This window comes from Zonotrichia albicollis, chromosome 10, assembly GCF_047830755.1.
Source record: "Zonotrichia albicollis isolate bZonAlb1 chromosome 10, bZonAlb1.hap1, whole genome shotgun sequence".
In the NCBI taxonomy this organism is placed as follows: Eukaryota; Metazoa; Chordata; class Aves; order Passeriformes; family Passerellidae; genus Zonotrichia; species Zonotrichia albicollis.
The window spans coordinates 13744652-13765915 of NC_133828.1; the positions used below are offsets into that span (position 1 = coordinate 13744652).

The 21264-nt window shown below is 43.3% G+C and overlaps 1 protein-coding gene across 48 annotated transcripts in view; it reads right to left on the reverse strand.

The window, feature by feature from the left end:
* Positions 1-21264, reverse strand: part of MAP2 (microtubule associated protein 2) — a 218760-nt gene that overhangs the window by 116150 nt on the left and 81346 nt on the right. For 28 of the 48 annotated variants that reach the window (XM_074548077.1, XM_074548080.1, XM_014266963.3 and 25 more), the window contains one exon: positions 9446-9511. The exons of 3 other annotated variants lie outside the window; for them this stretch is intronic. Coding sequence is in view for 10 of the 45 variants with exons in the window: in XM_074548068.1 (XP_074404169.1) it covers positions 9446-9511 (66 nt within the window). In the remaining 35 variants the exon portion in view is untranslated. 17 more of the 48 variants (XM_074548082.1, XM_074548073.1, XM_074548070.1 and 14 more) reach the window with 5 other exon arrangements.

Sequence of the window (21264 nt, forward strand, 5' to 3'; positions counted from 1 at the left end):
GGGCTGCAGTGAATATTGAATGACGTGGATCAGTGAAAGATTTAATTCCACTAAGCAGCCAAGGGGCTCAGATCCAAGGCCAGTTTCTGCTGTGGGGGAGCGTTTTACCAAAAGCAAAAGCTGCTGATGACAAACCAGCAGCCAGAGACAACCAAAAAACTGCAGGGGACACATTGGAGGGGCTGGTGAGAGACATTCAGTCAGAGATATCTCAGCAAGTTTCTGTGCTGTGTGACAGGTCCTTCCCCATCAGACACTGCAAGACTGGGGCTTTTAATATTGTAGGGATTACTCCAGTCCATAGGCTTAACCTTCCCACAGCAAACCTGCAGAGACAGTGGCACTGTCTTTGTGCTGGCAGGCAGCCCATGAGCCACAGCCATTCCAGACAGCATTTCAGACAGGCCCAGCAGCTTCCTGCAGGAGCTGAGGGTCCCTGCTTCCCACCTTCTGACACCTTGCACCACCTCATCTTTAGTGATACCCCATGATCTCTGCAAACAGGATTGCTGGGAAATCAAAATGAGTTCAGTTCTCATAAACACTCATGGCTGGAAACCCTCAAAATTCTTTATAAGCTTTGTCATAATATATGACTTTCTCACAGCACAGTTTATTATACAGCTATTTCTTTCTATTGATTTAAGGAGAAAGGAGCTAAACTGCAAGAAAGCACATTAGCATCATAACAAGAATCCAAAGGTGGTGTAAGAGCCTAATAATAAGGCCTAATAATAAGATACAGGCTTCAAAAAGTGCTTTGTCATTATGACTGCTTAACACCTGAAAGGCTTCAAAAAGTGGTTTTTTTCATTATGTCTGCTTATCATAATCACTCTTTAACACCTGAAAATTACACACAGGATTGGACTGTGAGTAGCCCACCTTGAGGCCCATAAAAAGGAAGGAAAAACGGGTGCAAAGTAGTGAGGTGAGGACCTATCCCACACTTTTTAAAGTAACCTTGGCTTTTTTGTAACTTTTCTCCACTTTTCTCTTTGCCTCTCTTACTATTAAATACAAATATATATATATATTGTATCAAAATTTATTATTGTTTGGTTTTAATCTCGATTTTGGGAGTATTTTGAATCTTCAAAAGTTCTTTCCATTTTTTACACAGAGACTTAGCTTTCTTTGCTCTTCTGTGTTTAAACCTGTTCATAACAGGTGGCAACATATTTCTGACAGAATGCACATGAACAACTTGGGCCTTTCATTACATTTAGTAAAACTACTCAAACAGAAACACATGTGAAAGAAGATGCTCACATCTAAGATTATCCTTCACTGCAAGCCTTGTCTAAGGTTTTTCAAGTCAACAATCAATTCCATAGTTGCTACTCAAGGCCTAGTAAGATTACTGTTTTAATTTAGCTCAGTAACAGTAACAGTATTTCAGAACATCTAAATCACCTGTCTGACAAGATAGAAACAATCATCTCCCCTCGGGCAGATGCAGAAAGTTTAAAAAAACCCCACCCTAAAACATCCTAAACACTGGGGATTTATAAACTGAATGAAAGAAGATACACTATTTTCTTCCCCTCCTGACACCATGGTTTTATATCCATTTCTATATTGTATTTGATTATGCACATAAATACACACATATTTGGTTACAGGAAGAAGCTTATTTGTTTCAGGAATTAGTCTGTCCATGCTACTTTACTGCAACAGATCTTATAAAAATATTTCTAAGTCCAGCACTCCTTCACTGATATTAGAAGAGTTTTTTATGGTATTTCTCATGCCCATTTGGATGCTGCAGAAAGGAATTTTGTAGGTCACTACAGTGTTATTACAAGGGCTATCTGTAATTAAAGAGAGCTTCAAAAAATGCAAACAAAAACACTAAAAAAAGTGTAGGTGAACAAGTGGACACAGATGCAATGATTTCACTGTGTCCCCTTTTGTACATCTCACTACTACTCTCCACTGTTAATGAGAGATTGGTATTTTAGGGAGGAAATCGCAAATATTTTTCAAAGCCATTCACCATGGCTGAATACTTATGTTTGGCCTGCTGGGTTTGGATTAACCTTTAACATCTGAAGAACAGTAACAACAAAAAAGTTTTGGGTTGCACAGCCAAGAAGCATTTTGTAGCACAGTTGCAGATCACAATTCAAAAGGTAACTGAGAGACATCTCTGCAGCAGAACCACATGTGGTTTTGGTGCTGGGGACATCTCTGAAGCAAAACCACAATCATCTGCCTATAAAGGCTATCACAACAGCACTAAGCTTCTGTGTGCCCTTTTTCAAATACAGTAGTAGAAGTTACAGGAATTTTTCCTGCACAGATCTCTCTACAACTGAGAAAAGAAAAAATTGGCATGCCCTTCAGCAAAAGGCACAGATGTGGCCTCCACATGTGGTGGAGAACACCAGCACAGGCACAGCAGAATCAGGAGGCATTTCTGTGGCCATGTGCAGACCCTCGTGCCTAAAGATATGCACGTCCAACTTGTGCAGGCAAACCACAGCAGTGCAGCTGTGCAGAGACTTCTGACCTGCACCTGGGCTGCCAAGCACAAATGCCCAGCAGCAGGAACTGTTAGATTCAACACTCCCTTCTGCTCTGGTTCCCTCCATTCAATATGCTAAGTCAGATTAAACACGTTGCCTTTCCTACAGACACTCAAAATGAGACATGACAGCACACAAGGTAAGGTAGGCTCTAGGCTTTGCTCAACCTGTAAATATCATTCTGAGGTAAAAGTTAAAGGACAACAACACTGAAAATAACAGGACTGCACCACAATAACAATATGCCCACTCAGACACTCCCAAGAATCCAACCTAGCCAGTTCCATGAACTAAGGGCCATTCCACCACATTGAACTAACAGGTTTATGAGGATCAGAATCTCTGACTCCTCTGCTCTTACGCCTACCCACCCACTACAAGAGTTGCAAAACACAACACTTAGGGGGCACAGCAGAATTAATGGGAACCAAGAAATGTGCACAAATTCAGATGATAGTGCCAGGCAACCACAAAGAACTCTGTCTTTGATTTGTTTGTTTTCTTCTCTTTTGATTTTCTTTGGGGATTTTTATTCTTTAGTGAGTACTTTCAGGGAATTATTTATGTCTTGCAAACTATGAGCTGCATGGATGCCTTACTCGTGTCACAGAGCATGGTTTCCATCTCTTTTGTTCTAAAATTAATCACTGAAGTGCTCAAATTTCCCCCTTGTTACACACACATTGGTATTTAAAGTTTTTACCCACACTAGCTGGAATACAATTGTAAAACTCCTTTTAGTAGTTGTATACATTAGCCTTGAATTTACCTTTCCATAATGACCTCCACAAGTGTTTGCTGAAAGACATGTTTACTAATGGACACCAAATAGCAGCAACCTGAGACTGAGCTCATTCATTCAGAGCCTCAAGGGCATTTCTTCAGGGAAGGTTGGTGCAGTGAGCAGTTCTGCCCATGCCTCACTCTGACCTCACAAGTACTGCTGTTCTCATTATGTAACACCATCTCTACAAATAATGGCACCAATTCTTACTTCAGTGATTGTTAATATGCTTAGCTGCACTGCAGCCATACTTCATGGCAGCTTTCCAAGAAGAGGACTCAATTCTCCCAGGCACTGCACATCCACCCAAGAAGAAATCAAGCTTTAAAAACAGGGGGGTGAGGAGGCTGTGGGTTTAGAAAATCCATCCTGGCAAGAGAGACTTCTAAGCTTGTAAAACTACAAATCAATTCCACTGACTTCTTATACTGAAAATTATCACCGCAGAAATGCCAATAAAGCCCCTCCAATGCTCAGAGAAGGTGTAGAACACAGTTGCAAGAGAGCAGCAGTCCCTTGATGCCTTGAGAAGGCTGACCTAGAGCAGAGGCCGGACAGAGTTAAAGAATAAAGCAGGGATTTATTAAAAGGCCTCAATGGATGCACCTTGGGCAGCACAAGAGCCCAGCCAGGGCTGCACCCAAGATGAACCAAAATGGTCACAAAATGGACAACTGGTCATGGGGTCGGTCACTTCTCTAAGTTTTGTTCCATTTGCATATTGGAGTTAATTGTCTAATTACAGCTTTAGATGATTAATTCCCACCCTTCTTGTTTTTCTCTCCTCAGTCCACATTGTTTGTGCTCTTGAGCCTGAGATTTGGATCAGTTGCCCCTGGTTCCCATCTAGGAAAGGAATTATTTTGTCTAGCTACTTTGTGAAAAGAGCTTACTAACCCCTAATATGAAGCTCAGAACTACACAGTAAAGCACCACAGAATCTGAAAAATATAAAAGCTAGAACCTGAGGCATCCCCCTGGCCTGTGCAGTGCTGCCAGAAGCCCACGTGGGGCCTGAGAGCACCCTGACCAACACTACAGGTTGCACAGCTGCACAGGCAAGTGAGCAGAGCTCCTGGCACTGCAGAGCAGGAAGAACCAGGGGCCCTCTCCAGAGCAAAAATGAGACACCAGTTCAGCACAATCTCCTCTCTGCTGTACTATCTATGCTTGGACTGTGCTGCCCTGTGCTTGCAGTTGGCAGTGATTTGTCAAGGAACTTTCCACAGAGGTGTGTTGTGACCTTGTTTCCACATCTGTACTTCAAACACCTGAAATAAATGTTAGAGGATGTGCAAGTCCCCAGAGCTCTCCCATGTATCTTCTTCTCCCCAAGCAAATTCAGGGCTATGAATTCTACCACAAGATCAAGCTTCTCGGTATCAAATGCTACCGTGCTGAGGAGCAGCAGAGTGCTCCGGTCCCTTTGGGCATGTGGAAGGAAGCAACTTGGGAACCACAGAGACAGAAGCAACTGGATGACACAGGGACTTCTATCCTGTCACTTAATGCACACCTCTGATCTTTCCCCTACTACTTTCCAGCAGACATGAACCCCTTCCCCTTAACAATGAGAAGGCAAAGAAAGGCACCTCCTTACATGTGATTTTCTTTTAGCCAATTAAGGCATACATTTGCATTTTTAAGCAAAATACACACACCTAAGTAAGAAAAAGTAGAGATAAATGCAGTTTACTAACCATATACACTGAAAAAATCACCTTATCACAAGAACTGGGATGACTCAGAAAATAAATGCAAATAGCTCCTGTGATTTAGCAGCGACTGACACCCAAAGCATTAAAATAAATTGCCCGTGATTTCTCGCAAGCTCCGTGCTAATGCACCCCATAAAAGGTCAGTGATAACTGCAGCAGTGCATAACTATCTAGAGGCTTCACCTGGTGGCAAATAATGGAATGCATTGTCCCCTGAGCAGGATGGGGAAAGGAAGTTAATCTGCACCTCCAGCCTGCCAGGGAATGTTCCAGGGAATGTTGTAAAGCATGAGTCAGCAGCATTGCTGCTACAGAGGATTCTCCTAGCATGCTACTGGCAACACAGACTCTGCCCTTCCCAGCTTTCGTATGCCAGCTGAGCGTCCATCAGGAAACAGCCATTCCTTTGCATGAAATGGGACTGATTAATTGATCACTGTTTATTCATTAACATCTTAAATGTCATCACTGACCTCTATGATCATCATGTAATTCAATACAGCAAAGAAGGAGGAAAAGTTAAGTTGATGAGTGAAGCTGGGAGAAATCAAATCTTAGTAAATGTATTTTAACCTTTTTATTGTTACTGCTAATGCAGTAATGCCACAAACTCTTTTGGTACTGCAGCCAAAACAAAGCCCACCATCCTAAGTCTAGTGACCAAATTTCACAGCTTCCTGTAACCAAGGATCTCAATCATTTTGTAAAGCTGAATACTTTTCCTCAGAAATACACTGGCATTTCTTTGTCTGTTTTAGAGACAAAGAAAATAAGGAAGAGAAAGAGGAGACAAACTTTCAGGAATTAACCTGGCAGTTTTACAGCCATTCACAAGAATCACAGGCCTGCACCTAAGCAGGTGCACCTTCTTCCTCCAGTTGAGGCCATGTCAGCCCAGCTCCTGGTCCAGTTCATCCTCCATTGGATTCTTGGGGTTTCATGATTATTTTCTTGACAGGTTACACAAGGTCCTTTCTAACATTACTAAACCAAAACCCTGCTGTCTAACTATCCTTAGCTTTTAAAAATTAAATGTAGCTTGACAAAGAATTAAGGAAGCTTTTCTTCCTAGAAAAAATTGAACTGAATTCTTCCTTTACATGAAGAAAGCACTGCCATAACCTCACCACTCAGTGCCTCTGACCTTCCAGACAGGCAGCACACACACACAATGGCCAGAGCAGCTCTAGAGCATGCCATGCCCTGCCCAGCTGGCAGCACACAGAAACTGAAATAGTGGAAGCTCTGGCATGGAAGGAGAGGACACAAGATGCAAATGCATATGGAAGAACTTTCATCAGGATGCACCAGCTCCAGTCTTAGTCACTGAAAGTTTGATGTAGATTATATTCTCTGCAGATAGTAACTTTTGAGTCCCTTGACCAATTTCAACCTGTTTTGTTACAGGTAGCTGCCTTCCTACAAGTCCCATGAAAGCTGACATTCAAGTAAAAAAAAGCAGATCCTGCAAATGACCCCACTCACATTGCAGCTGAAAGAAAAGCCATAATACAGGACCCCTATTTGCCACCAAACTATTTGCCTAGGAGACAGCCTTTGTAATCAGTAAAACAGCAGGAAAATCATCACTGACAGTTGCTCACCATCAAGCACAAGACACAAATCAAAGTCAGCACCATTCACTCCAATGCTCAAACCAATACTTGTTCCATGTAACCACAGGACAAGACAACACCAATCTTGGTGGTCTAACCCTGGCAAACAAACCAAGGCTGTTTAGACCCAGCCTAGAACAGCCATAAAGCCTCTTCACCTCCTCTGTGAGGGTCACTAGGAGCAGGGTTAAAAGCCAGATGACCATCTGAGGGCAGGAGCAGCCACAGAGACCCAAATTCACCCCTGAAGCTGCTCCCTGCAGGAGAGCCCTGGGGGTGAACTGGCACCATGTGTTTTGGCTCATCTGGTCACCATGTCATATGTCCAATGGAAGGTGGGTGCCAGCCATCACGTCACCCTGGGTGAATGCCTCGGAGCCCACACACTCTGATCCAGCACACCTCATTGCTGCTGCACACTCTGCCTTCTCTTGCCTTCTGTATCAGCTAACAAAATGCTTTTCCTTTGATATTCTTTTCCTTTTGATCTCTTTTTGATATTGCAAGCCAACCCTGTGGCCACAGGTTTTTTAAGTCCTGTGAATCTCGAATTAAATCTCCTCTTACAGCCTAAGTGCTCCTTACCTCTTCGTCACAAAAATTATATTGTTTGAAATAATTTCCATTTTTGTCATGATAACATCTCATTTTCTTCTTTGTAGCCCAAAGGAATGATTTGTAACGTGAATCTTAAAAACCCAGATAAAAGGAGGAGGCCAAAATGACTGCTAATCAGAAGTACAAGAAATGTATAAGCATTTGTATATGTAGTAAAAAAATTCAGTCTCCACCAACTCTGATTTAAAAACAAACAGCTGATGCCCTTTCTTTGTTTTTAGGATGCCATAGAGGACTGATAAGATGCTGTGCACAGGAGATAAGAGACATTTCCACACCAGATGAAAACCTGCTGGGATCTAAGGGATCACATCGCCAAAATTTTGGGCTCTTTATCCACCAATACTATAAAAACTAGGCAGTTCTACTTGCCTGCTAACAATGCCATCATTCCTATTTGTGAGAGAGCCTTCCTTTCCCCTTCTCCAATGCTGCAGCAAAACCTTGGATTCTGACATCAAGCCCAGCAAGCAATATTAGTCCTTGAGACAGAGTTCGCAAAACATTAATGAAATCAGAATGAGACTGCAGTTTGGCTTCTTGCCTTGGACAGTGAAAGTGAAATTAAAAGTAGAGAGAAGAGAAGGGACTTGCTCTCAGCTAAAATCAAATCATTAAATGCATTTTTCACAAATTAAAGCATTTTAAACACTATTTACTCCAGGCTTTCTTATTTCAATTAGTCTAGTGATAACTGAAACCAGGAGGAAACAGTATTAAAAGCAGCTAAGATAAACTAGCAAGTAAAGAATTCCTTTCAAAATAATTTATTCAGCCAGGAAAATCTATTAGGTAAAAGCCTTCTGCCAAAGATAGAAAAACTACAGGGGCCAAGAGAATGGAAAGATGTGTAGAAAGGGGAAACAAATAATAGAATTGTATGTAAGAAAACAGGAGAGCGAATATCTGGAAAAATTCACAGTGCTTTCCCTCAGGAAACAGCATCTATCAAGCAGCCCTATGGTTCAATGATATTGATTATTCACCACCTTTCTGAGGCATGCTTTGCTGTTAGCAGTGGCCCACACCTTTGCCAGTGCCCAGGTTCGTGCTTGGGATTCCTCCCTGTCTGGGGAGCCACAATGGCCATTTCAGGAGCCCAGGCTTTCTCAAAGAGGGAAACATAACCACCTTCCCAGAAAAAATGCTGTGGGTTTTTTTTCAGGTTTTTAAAAGGCCCCTAAAACTTTAGACTAAAGCCACATGCATATTGTGATTGCACACATTCCCTCCAGGTCCAAATGCAGACCCAAGAAACAGGAAACCTGTAGGGCACCATAGCAGAGAACATCATCATAAAGTCTGCTTTGGTAGGTGCTGGGTGAGAACTGGCACCTGAGAAGTTAATTCAAGATGGATATACCTTTTCCTCTCTCCATCAAGGTGAAGGGAGCAGATTTTCAATCCTGCCTGGATTTTTTTATTTTTTTTAGCACAGTCCTGACTACAAATCAATGAAATCTGTATTCCTTAACTACCTGACACACCTGGAAGTCCAACACAAAGTAACTTAGAGATTTTATTCTGCAACATTTTACCTCCCTCTTTCCTTTACAGAGGCAAAGGCTTAAAGCAACGCCACCCAAAAGGAACTAGGGGAAGACGACAATAAACTGCTACTCCTGGGAGTTAGCAACGACATTGCCAGAAAGACCCAGCTTGCTTTCCTCCTTCTGATAGCAGGCATCATTTCTGAAGTGCCAGTGGTATGTGAAAAAGCCATCAGACAGATGCTCACCCAGCACTGACAGGCTGCTGGGACCAGGAGCTGCTTTCCTGGGAGAGGTTGTACCTGCTTGGAACAAGCCTGCCAGTTTAACCCTGTCCTTGCTGGTGCTAAAATCAGTATTATGACAAGCCCAAATGACAGGGGGCAGCTTGCACCCGCACTAATACAAGACAATAGGCAAGCATTCGGGTTTGTATCTCACATTTTGGTAGCTGCAGCCAAAAGGGCTAATTAGTTACCTCGAGCACATATTTACACATCAAAAATAACTTCACAGTGCCTGGCACGACAATTTGAAAATCTCTGCAAAGCTGACAAACACAAACAAAAAAAAAAAAAAAACCCAAACCACCAACTATTGTTTAAATCAAAAAGGAAAAACAAAATAACAAAGAGCAGCCCACACCCTGTGCCACATTCATCCCCACATTCAAAGAGAGGCATCCTACCTTTCCGATCTTCGAACAAGAAGATTCCAATCAGCACGCTGCGTCCAAGGCTACACACTGAAGAATCTGCTAATACAAAACAAAGGGAGGGGCAAAAAAACCCTGAAAACACTGAATTTTTGCTGAAAAACACTTTTTAGCTATGAGAAAAGTTTTTCTTCTATCATACAAAGACAAAATATGCATAAACATATCCATATGAAGGTGTGTCTGCATATAACACACACTATGCATGCATCAATGTATAAACAAATCCACAGAAGTTTATTACCTATTCATTTGAATTCATCCAGCGTGCACTGCTACAGATTTTAATCTACAGCAGACAAAACCCAAAAAGCTCCAGCATAAAGGTACAACTCTCTCAAATCCTCAACAAGCAAACAAACAAAGCTGACATTTTTGAAATGAAATGATTACCAGCTCATATGCTGCCATACCCCAAAAGCCTATCCTTAAATAACTGCTGCATAATCATTCTCCCGGAGTGTTGTTATCCATCGGCTCGCTGCCTGTCTCCAGCCAGACGCAGTCTGCAAGCCACCAGCTTGTCTCTACCATGTGCACGCCAGGAAAAGGAAAACTGCAAATTAGCACAAGTCCCCGCAGCGGTGAAAAGGAAAAGAGGGTGAGTGGGAGAGGAAGAGGGAGTTCACTGGCCACAGAAATTTCGAGAACGACGCCAAGGCAGCCAGCTCCGCCATCATCCACTTACAATAGGATGCTGCACCTCGCGGCGGCTCAGGCGGTTTGTCAAGGGGCTGCTGGTATCAAATGCCTGACAGGCATTTTAATTGCATCCAACCAAGTGTGTCCCCAGGAATCAGGCCTTTAATGCTGTGAATATCATCAGCTGGTTCCTTTTGTGCTGCTGCCAGGCACACACAAGGCTGCACTGCACACAGGCAGCAGCGCAGCCGGGTTCTGCCGTGATGCCGATCCAAACCCCAAACGAGTTTATGGATGCTACACGACAAAAAGGAGGTCTTGAAGGATTTAGTATTTTCTGCTTTACAGATCAAGAAGGCAATTGGCTCTCCCTCTTTTATTTTTCTATCTAGTGCTGTTCACGTGTTGGAACCAGCTTGACTATGCTGCTATTTGAGCCTTGCATTTGCTTACTCACAGTGGGGGAAAATAAAACCAGGGAAAATGCAGAAGTGCTGCAGGACTGCAGGGGCAAGCAAGAACCCTTCAGGACTAATACAAGTATAACAGGATTCACTGTACAGTTCAGCTCAGAAACAAGTTCTTTGTGAAGTGAGGACTTCAGTTTTACTGCCACTATTCAGTTGCTGTGTCTGCTTTGATCTCATCTCCTTATTCCAAGGCTTTCTTTAGGACAACGTTAATCTCAGTAGGAAAAGGAACCTGTGAATTTGGAAATCACCCTGTGTTCTGTGAGGAGCTGGGGTGCTGAACACCTCAGCTGGGGAGGGATAGATAAATGAATTTTTAAAAAAAATATGAGAAAAACTAAAAGATGAACTGGTCTGTTTTCAAGCATTTTTAGTCTGTAATAAAACAGCATATACAGCAAAGAAGCAGTCAGTGAGGAGTAACCAATGAGCCCAGGACACGCTTAAGGACTGAAGACAAGATTAAATTTCCCTGCACTCAGGACACACAAGTCAGCTAGGTTCACTCCCCAGCAGTAACCTGGTGTTTCTCAGTCCCTGTGACAGCAGAGCACATGACAGGGAAGGCTGTCAACAGGAAAATGAAACATCTCTGCACCACAAAATTTGGGGGAGGTCCAACAAACCCCATTTACCCCTGAGTGCACCAAGGGGCTTACAGGAAGGAGTAACAAATTCCCCAATGATTACCAGGGGTTGTCTCCCAAAATTCTGGGGGTAGAGGGCTACAAAGGGAATCAATTCCCTTCTGCCTTCCCCCGCAACCACAGGATGACTTCACACATCCATCAACCCTTGCATCAAACAGAAATTCCACCCTCACTGCTATAAACAGATCTTAGTAACTTCAGAGCATCTTTCCTGAGCTGACAGTTTTTCCCCACTCTCTCAACCACCACAGCAGTGAGGAGGATGAGGAAATGGAGGAAGGCAGGCTGCATGGGACAAGGATGACAGTGGACATGGCAGCAAAAAGGCCTTTTGGAAGGAGCAGGAAGAAACAAGCCGGAGTGGCACTAACGCAATTCTTTGACCTTTCCTCTGAAAAAGCTTCCTGTGACTCATGGCAAGGGGTGCCTGCTGCTGCCACTGCAAAGATCATCCTCTGCAGAAACCAAGGAAACCCTCATCCTGCCTCATCCTCCTCAGCTCCACCATTTACCAGCTGGTGCTTGTTCACAGCCTTGCTACCATCTCCCTCACTTCTCCAGCTCACTTTACTGCCCAAAGCAATCAGGAGCTCTGGGAGCCAAAACATTGTGGAGCTGGGATGGTGGAGGAATAAGAAGTCCTGAAAACTGTCCTGTAATTTCTCTCAGATGTTCCTAACAGAACTCCTGTGGCTCACAAGGGATGGATACACTTTGCCAGCCTGTGTCCTACACCCTGGAGCCTGGGGATGGATCTTCACCGGGTACCCAAACCACCTTCAGGCTGCCCATGCCAGCATTTCCAGAGACACAGCGGCTGCTGAAACAGCCCACAGCAAATGGCTTCATCTTAAGATAGTGCAAATAAAAACCAGCTTAATCATCAAGTTTGTTCTGGCTGCCCTGAGATATGTTTTCACACCTATAAAAATACTTCTGACAGGACAAAAGGCAGAGGAGGAGACAAGGATGAAGAGCCTAATCCAGATAGATGCTGGAACACAGAGAACACTCAGCCCTGTCTGAGATTTAACCTCATGTTTACCTGGCTTACTCACAGAAGTAGGAAACTCATCTCATAAAATGAATGCATCCCAACACAGTGAAAACACAAATGTAAGGAAGTTGACAAGTCAAAATCCTGGAAATTATTAAATTACATTTTCAGCATTTTACTTCTCAAAGAGGAGAAAAGACATTTACCACCTCAGTAAATCTCACCACTGTGACTGAGGTCTGATGTAAACTCTACAAGATTTTGCTGGTTCAGGTGTGTTTTATTTCATTTCATTATCACATTCACACAAGATAATGAACTCAATTTCATTGCTGGCCAGCTGCAAACTGGGTCCCTCTGTGCAAGATGCTGGGCAAAACAGCAGACAGCTGCCATTACAAATTAGAAGAACCAAACCCCTAAATAGATATTGGTAGTGTTCTCCACATTTTCAGGATAATGAGGGGGTGGGGGGAGGAAAGAGCAATCATCAGTTTGGGCTTTCCCAAGGTCACACGCAGCCTCTGCTCCCAAACAAAGCAAGATGCTTCCTCAACCTCAGCCTGAGATCTTTCTACCCAAATCACTGCTGAAGCCTTGCAACCAGTGTTTAACAAAGGACTCGTGGGTTGGTTGCTTCTTTTTTAGCAAAGACTGGATGAACATTTTATGCAATGCCTAAAATAGCTTCCAATATCATCAGTGATGTAGATTAAGAGGCATAGGTCTACTGAACAGGAACTGCACCACTCTGGTAAAAATAGTCCTGGAACAGGGAATTTTCTTTTTATTCACTATTGTCTTAGCACTTGAAACAGGGATGACTGCCTTCTGGAGAGCTTTAGAGGAGACAAATGCTTCACCAGACTCTCTAAATATTTTCTCATCTTCTGCAGTAGTAATAAAGATCTGACTATCTATTTTACCATCCATTTGAGGGGAAAACTTGGGGTTTTTCCCCTTCTCAAATCAGGGGAAAAACAAAATAGAAGAGCATTAATTAATTCAAGAAAAGCAGATGCAGTTTAGCATGCCAGTTCTTTCACCAGGGCTATGGAGTGAGGAAGGCTGGAGTCACTGTCTTCCTCCCTGTGGTTACTGACACAACAGAGGATGGATGTGGAGCAGTGATGAAAAGCCACAGGCTGAGTTAGCAGCTTCTGTGGGTAACGTGGATTTCAGGGCAGGTTAGAAAGTTTCAGGATGCAGAGGGACCCTGGCTTTGGTTTTGGTCTTCTCCTCCAGGTACAAGCATGCACCTTTACACCAGTGGTGCCACGAGCTTTCCATCCACAGCAGATCCCAACATCTTTACAGGACACATCTCTCCTTCCTCCCAAACCACCAATAAAGCAGGCCTGTCCTGGTGACATTGCCCTTCCCCAGCATTCATCCAAAATCACCCCCTATTGTGACCAGCTCTCTTGCACCCACTGACACACCAGCTGATAAAACATGGGGCTCTGTGCAGCATGATTCTATAAAGAATTTTCAAATCCCAGGCCTCTCTTTCTCCTACTTCAGCTTATTTGTTTTAAACATGTGAGACAGATATTTTCAGGCATAATCTCTCTTTTGTGAATCCTAGCTGACTCTCCTCAGCTAAATAATTGATATGCAGAATACCTAGAAAAGGATTTTCTATTTCTTTCTGTGCCAGCATGTCACTAAAATCAAGCTGGAAGATGTAGGATATTCAAATACTCCCAGGTCTGTTTTTCAGAACAACCAATATTGCACTTAACACTTTGAAGCCACCAAATTCTTGGGCTTTCTGAGGAAATCCTTCATTTCTGACTTAGAGACCAGTGAGAACCAAAGAACAAGAAGGCAAAATTGATTATATGTGTCTGTTAGTTCCTAAATCTTGTATGTATATATGGCAGAGATACTGGTAACAGCTGCAACACAAGTTTCTGTATAGTTACACCAAAATAAATCCTCCCCTCTGTCCTGGGATGGGGAACAGCTTTATCTCACTGCTTTTTCAGCCCATGCTGTTCCTGGCGTGCTATTGTCATTGACAGCTGGGCAAAACCAAACACCCCAACCTCCAAATCTATCCACAAAGGAAAAGCAAAGAGGCGAGTGAGCAATCGCACCCCAAACTTTGACACAGCAGAAGCAAACCTCCAGCTCAGAGAATCACTGAAACATTGTGAAGGCATCTGATGTGTCCCCAGTGGTACAGCCCAAAAGTGCCTTGGGACTGCACTGCTCCTGGAAGGCCACCCAAATTTTCAGCTCATTTCCTGGCTTTCCCCCTGTATCAGAAGAACCAACCCTCCTGCAGAAACCAATGGCACCTGAGAGTGACTTTCCACAAAACCAGCTGACAGCACTGCACACACCCAGGGCTGGCTCTGAAGGCTGGGACAGGGCTGTGCAGGCAGCACTGCATTAGTGGGAGGCTCAAAGATCACACCAGTGAACACACAGCCCTTGTCCTGATGGGTTTCCACGTGACAAGCTGTGCATCAAAGAGAAACACCAACTGTTTCTCCATCCTATCACATGGCTCATGACTAAGAAAATACTGCAGATAGAATTTGTACCACTTGTTCTCACCTTTTTTCTCTCCTGGTCTACCAGTGGGGTGATGAGTCAAGACAAAAACTTGCTTACTGTAAAATATCACAGCTACTGTAATCGAATTTATTAATGTATCAGTTTGTACTTCACTTAATCAGGTAACCTAACACTTTTAAATTAAATGTCATATCATAACTTTTAACAGAAGCCTTAGCTGTTATCCTGTATTGAATTTGTAAATAAAATATTCTAAACTAATGAATCATTTGTTGAAGCAGATTTTGCAAAACATGCAATTAAAATATAAACAAAGCTGGCATGATCTTAAAGACATATAAAGCAGTAACTGCAATGCAAAATATACAAATTTAGCTGTTTGTCTAATCATAGGTTTTGGATGGTATTTCAATTCAAATACTATTTATATTTAGGAAAACATGGTTTTCCAGTCAATAGGACATTGGGATATAATTAATGCAGTAATGAAAATAGAGGTTTGCCTGAAACAGGTCGGTATCTGCTACTCCTTCCAGCGAAAAGGTATTTGCTTAAAGAGCAATCTTTAGATTGATCAACTTGATCTTGATTTCGGACAACTTAAATATCAATTTGTTCTCTAGCAGCTAAGTACTGCCTTCCTAAAAGCTGCCAGATGATTATTTTCTCTTACGTCCATACTTTCCTTCAAGAAATATTTTTTTAATTTGGTTAGCTCAGCTAACTGCTGTTCCTCGACAGCAAAACCAACCAGACAGGCGATGGGAATTGCAGAAACATGTAGTAACATGTAGCACAATTGGTTTCAACAGCTTCTCACTTAGCAGCACTTTATGTAAGGAAGGCAGTGAGGCAGAAACCCGGAGCCGTGCCGAGGGGAAGCAGCTCCCGGCTCACCTCAGAGCACAGACAACAAAAGCAGCCTTATGAGCACACTGCTGGCCCTCGGCCTGACCCACATGGGCTCGGACACGGCACTGCCAGAATGATGTAACAGCTTATCCCCTCCTGACATGGGCAGCCAGGCTGAGCCTGCCCTGCACATTTCCAGTAAAACCAAACACAGCCAGCAGCCATGCCAGCCTCCAAGACAAAGCCCTGCTAAAAGCCTTTCCTTGACTCCAGAATCTTCCTCTCAGATCCTCCTTGGATCAGAATTTGTGTTTATGCACATCCTGTAGCATTTCAGAGAGGTAAGGAGGGCTGGCAGTGTGCACTGCATGTTACAGACACTGCCTTTGCACAGGATCCCCTTGGCAAGGGTTTCCTCATGGATTCTATCACATTTACTGTGAAATGAACATAGCAGATACTGTGGGCTAATTCATTAGCTACTTATGATTGATTCTTGTTTGCATCATCATAAAAGCAGACTTCCTGTGGTTAACACAATGATTCCAATTGCCTCTTTGCTTACACACATTTGAGCCAGCCACTGCTCCACTGACCCCACAGCACTTACCACATCAGGACTAAAATGGGTTTAATGACTGGAGACTTGGATTAGGTAACTTAAACACAGCCTTCATTCACCCTTGTCTCACAGCACTGTCCACAATGATTTTTAAGCTGCTTGTACATGTAAATTACTTCTCTCATCTGGACCAGGTAGTTGCCTGAAAGACAGTAGCTATTCCACAGCACTCACACTGTCCATGAGCTCAGGGTACAAAGTGAAGGGTGCCACATCCAATCACCATCACCAAGGAGACTTTTGGGAAGTGTAATGTGATTATAGTCAAATCTAGTTTATCTGAACGGGGTAGAAAACATGAAAGCCATTAGACAAAAGGGATTTTTGGATAAATGAAGGACCTTAGAACTTATCTCATATGCCTCAAGGGACATGACCTTCTTTTAGATGAAGTGGTACTTTGATCCATGGGATTTTAGATGACAGGCCCACATGGCAGTGCGGCCAATAAGTCAGGAAACTTCTCCTGCTGTTTCAAGGACTGGCACAGGACTTGTTGCTACCATAAGCCATCCAGACACTGATTTACACTGGTTTCAAAGGATGGGGCTGTTTAGCAGAGAAGTGATCCCACAGCAATTCTACAGCACTGAGGAGAACACAATCTGGATTTGAAAAGGGGAAAGGTAGAGAGGAGGATGGAGAGAGGAGTTGCCAGTCTTGGCTCCTCTACCATCCTACCTGAGTTTCTTTGGAATACTTCCATCCTGTTTGGCAGGGAACAGAAGCACAGACAGCTCAAAAGATAAGGGTTTATGCTCTGTGCAAGGCCCTAGAGATACACATAACTAGAAAAGAAAGGCAGAACTAAGAGAGTTTAGCAGCTTTAACAAACTCTACAAGTACATATGAAGAATATGCTAAGCTTTTTAAGAGCCTGAATAGTCAAATAAAAATCATGCAGAAAACAGAGATAAATCCCATAAATGAGGGAAAGCAGAACTATGGGAATACAATCAGAAAAGCTAAGGAACAAACTGAATTATGATTAGCCAGGGACATAGAAGGCCACAAAAGAAGAATCTGTATGATCTGAAAAGCAGACAGGACAAGTCATGGTTCAGCAGAGAGGCAGAGCAAAGACAATGCACAGAAGGCTACAACTCAACATTGCCCAACTTTCACAAGATCAACAGTGAGCAAATACTGCCTATCATTGTTTTAAAAAGAAGCAAAACTTCAGGTTAGAATAGGAAAGAACAACTTAAGAAACACTCAGAACAAGGAAGATACGGCTTAGAAACTTGTGTGGGTCCTCCCTGACCCAAGAAGAGTATTTCAAACTTCAGAACAAACCAGACAAGAGTCTGCTTTATCTTCACAAACATCTTCCCAAACCCCACACTCTCTCTCGAAACATCTCTTGAAGCTGTGGAAAATTACAAACCAATCAGTTAAGAGCCATCTTTGCAAAGATTTTGGAAAAAATAAACCAAGCTGTTTCCAAGTACCTAAATACCTATAGGGCAAAAGCACAACTTAAAAAATACTTCTGGCAATATCAGTTTGCTAACAAACTCATCTTCCCACCCCTGATTTTGCTTTCACAAATTTGGGTTTCACCCCAAGTTAGGATGAGTTTGTCACAGGAAAGCATCTTCCTAAACCAAGACCATTGGTTCACAGCAGCTCCCAGATGTAAAAGCAGGAAATCAAGGAAAAAAGGACTGAACAGCATATTGAGAGACAAAGCCTGAAACACATAACTAGGCAAACCAGGAATAGGTAGCTGGGCACTTATTTGACAGGAAAAGACTTACTATGGGCAAAGAAAAGACAAACCAGAGTTTTGTTTCTCCTAATGGGGATGCTATCCCTAAAACACTGGGATAATTATTCCATGTTCTTTGGTGGTGGTGTCTTAGCTGGAGAAATGCCAAAATGTGGGGTCTGCACAGTAAGATAGATACTGGCAAACTTGGGAGAGTCCAGATAAGCAAAAGGGATAGTTTGGGAAAACATTCTTCTAATCTTTTCTTGTAAAGCACATGTTTTCAGATAGGTTTCTCCAAAGTACAGAAAAACCAAGCAGTAACAAAAATATTTCAGATAATATAATTTTTGAAGATAAAGGAAGGAAACAATTACATTCTAAATCAGTGGGGAGATGAGGGGGATCAAGGAAGGAGGAATAAAAGAGTAATTTACTGGGCTAATTAAAAGCAAATCTTTGTGTGTGTGGTAACTAGAACCCCTGCTACTGAGGAAGGTTAAACTATTTATTTTTATACAAAGAGCACCAAGAGCAGTGCCTAGACAGGCTGGCATCCTCCTTCAAGAGAATAAGGATCCTGTTGTCCTGCAGGAATCTTAGTTTCTCTAACTGGGCAACTGGTACAGCTTCCAGCAAAACTCAGCTGGCCACAGGACTAATTTATATTGCCTTCTCTCCATCCTCCCCAAGCCTAATGAGAATTGCTGGAGCAGAGTACAGCACTGCTGCCTCCACACCTTTCCAATTCCTAGCTGGAGTGCTGCAATCTCAGCCCCAATCTGCCGTGAAGGTCCAGAGAGCTGCAAAGCCCACAGCTTCAGGGACACTGGGGCTGGAAAAGGGATGCCAAGGGGGCTCCTACAGGGCTCCCACTACATCAGCTAGGTCTCTCAGAGGATAAAACCTGTAGCTCTTGAACCCCACCTACTCCTTCCCTCTTTGCTGCTGGAGGACCTCACTGGGGTGGAGAGGGCACCAAGGCTGGCCCCTGCCTCTCCACAAACCCACTCAGATTGTACTTTAGGATCTGGAGCCAACAATTTTACTGGGTCTGTGCCCTGCCATCCCCCAAGACTTCCACCTGGTCCACAGGGTGCAACTGGTTCAGATAAAGGTGCCTGACCACTTGTAACACCACCATAAAGCCTGAAAAATAAAGATGCTCCCAGCATTTGCAAGGCTCCCTGCCTCTTTTTAGAAGGTTTCAAAAAGAAAGTTAGTCTTTGGGCACAATGGCTCCTGTATCTGAGAAAAAAATCCCATGCAATGATGCAGAACCTGTGAGTGAGAAATCAGGAGAAGAGCACTATTAAGAAAGACCACAGAAGGAATGAAGAGGAGAGAATAAATGGAATAACTAATACACATTTGCTCCAAGGTTCTCTCTGCACCAATTGGCAAAAAGAATACAACTGAATCATTAATAATTGAAGGAACTTGAAGACAAAGAGATTTTCATCCAACGTTAAAGGGATGAAAGGGGGCTGTAATGAGAGTTCTGATGACGGAATCATTTGCGGAGGGACTGGGAAGGAGGAGGCTATATTTTAAAGAAATGGTTCCTTTGTAAGACAAGAGCAAGCATTCTCATTACTAATGCAGACAGACACATCTGAAAGACCTTATTCAGCTGATGGTGTCACCAAACACCCTTCTGGACACAAGCTCTCCACTAACAATACTAAACAAGGATAGGAGACTGCTGTAACAAAATATAAAGTGTCACTTGTTTATTCTTTTTAGCTTCATAAATCATTTAAGGATGAATATTAACAAGCAGCCAGTTTTCTGTGCCTTTCTTAACTGATGATTCTCTGCACATAGTTGATGGGAGCTTGAGCTTTCACTGCTTTTGGAAGCTGGCCCTGCAGACCAAGTCAGGACCAACACCAGTATCAAAACACAGGGGGGGTTATCCCTTCTTAGGAGCTGAATCTTGTACAGAGCAATTTCCACTTGCACCTTTTAAAGGAGCATCAGCAGTGGAGACAGGCACACTCATGTCAGCCTCCAGCTCAAGGCCTGGAGTTTTGCACCAGACAGTTTCTGAGCAAATGAACTGTGCTAAGAGACAAACAGCACATTAACTTCACTGGCTTGCTGCCATATTCGAGGGGAAAGATGTTAATGGAACTCAGTAAGACTGAAATGCATTGTTTTCCTCATAAAGAATAAAAATCTACAGTTTCAAAAACAGAAAGAGATAAGACTAGAGAAATTTCTTAAGAGGAGGAAAAGCCAAAAACAAACAAAAAGGAAAAAAAATAAAAACAAACCAAACCAAGCAACCAAAACCCCGGTAAAACCAATGCACAACACCACATCATTTACAGCAAGTACTAGGATCCTACTGCGAACCAAAAGCTCACATTATCAGAGTAACCAACTCCAAATTAACTACTGATCCCCTAAAGCTATCCTTGCAAACCTTCCCAAGTCCCAGTGTGGGGCTTGTGACAGTGCAAACCACAAAGGGCTTTTCAGATTTACACTGTAACATCATCACTCACCACAGTTAGCTCAATGAGCAGCTACTAGCAAGGAGGTATGACAGAAAATGTAGGAGAGCATGGCTCAGCCTGTCTGCAGCTCCACCTGAGCAGAAGCCATGCACAGGACTGTGTCCTCCTGCCACCCTCCACACATTAGTGGAACTTCTTCCCAGCTCCACACCAAGATTGTATTTTCTGGTGTGCTGGCTTTGCTCAAATCATCTTCTGCCATCCCCTGAATATCCCCACTGCCATCAGCAGGATGGCAGGAGCTGTAGTAGCCACTGACCCAGGTGAGTGACGCTGAAAGGATCCCACAGACCCTGTTCTTGGCTGTAGTCTGTCTGCAGAAACACGCACAGAGCCAAGAGCCCAATAAACAGAACCTCGTTTATGAGGAAACTGGGATGTTTCTGTATTATTTTTCAGGTGCTGGGGATCTTGTTTGAGATGTTTTCCTCATAAAGTCTCACCTTTGTAAGCTCTGGATTTTGGGCAGAGTGACTTGGGCCACAGCAGTGTGGGCAGGACTGTGTGCCCGTGGGAGGGACTCAGTTTGGGCAGGACTGCTGCTCATCAGAGTGGATCCAGGCTGGGGAAGTTCACAGGGAACTGTGTCCCATTAGAGGGACTCCATGGTCTCACAGGGGAAGGACTCCTCTCCCTGAGCAGCAGAAGAAAATCTCCGTGATGAACCGACCAAAACCCCCCTGGCCTGCCTCCCTGAGCTGTAGCTGGGAAGGAGGGAGGGGCTGGGGGAAGAAAAAGTATTTTTAAGAGTTTATTTTACTTCTCAACATGCTCCTCTGACTTTTTTAATAATA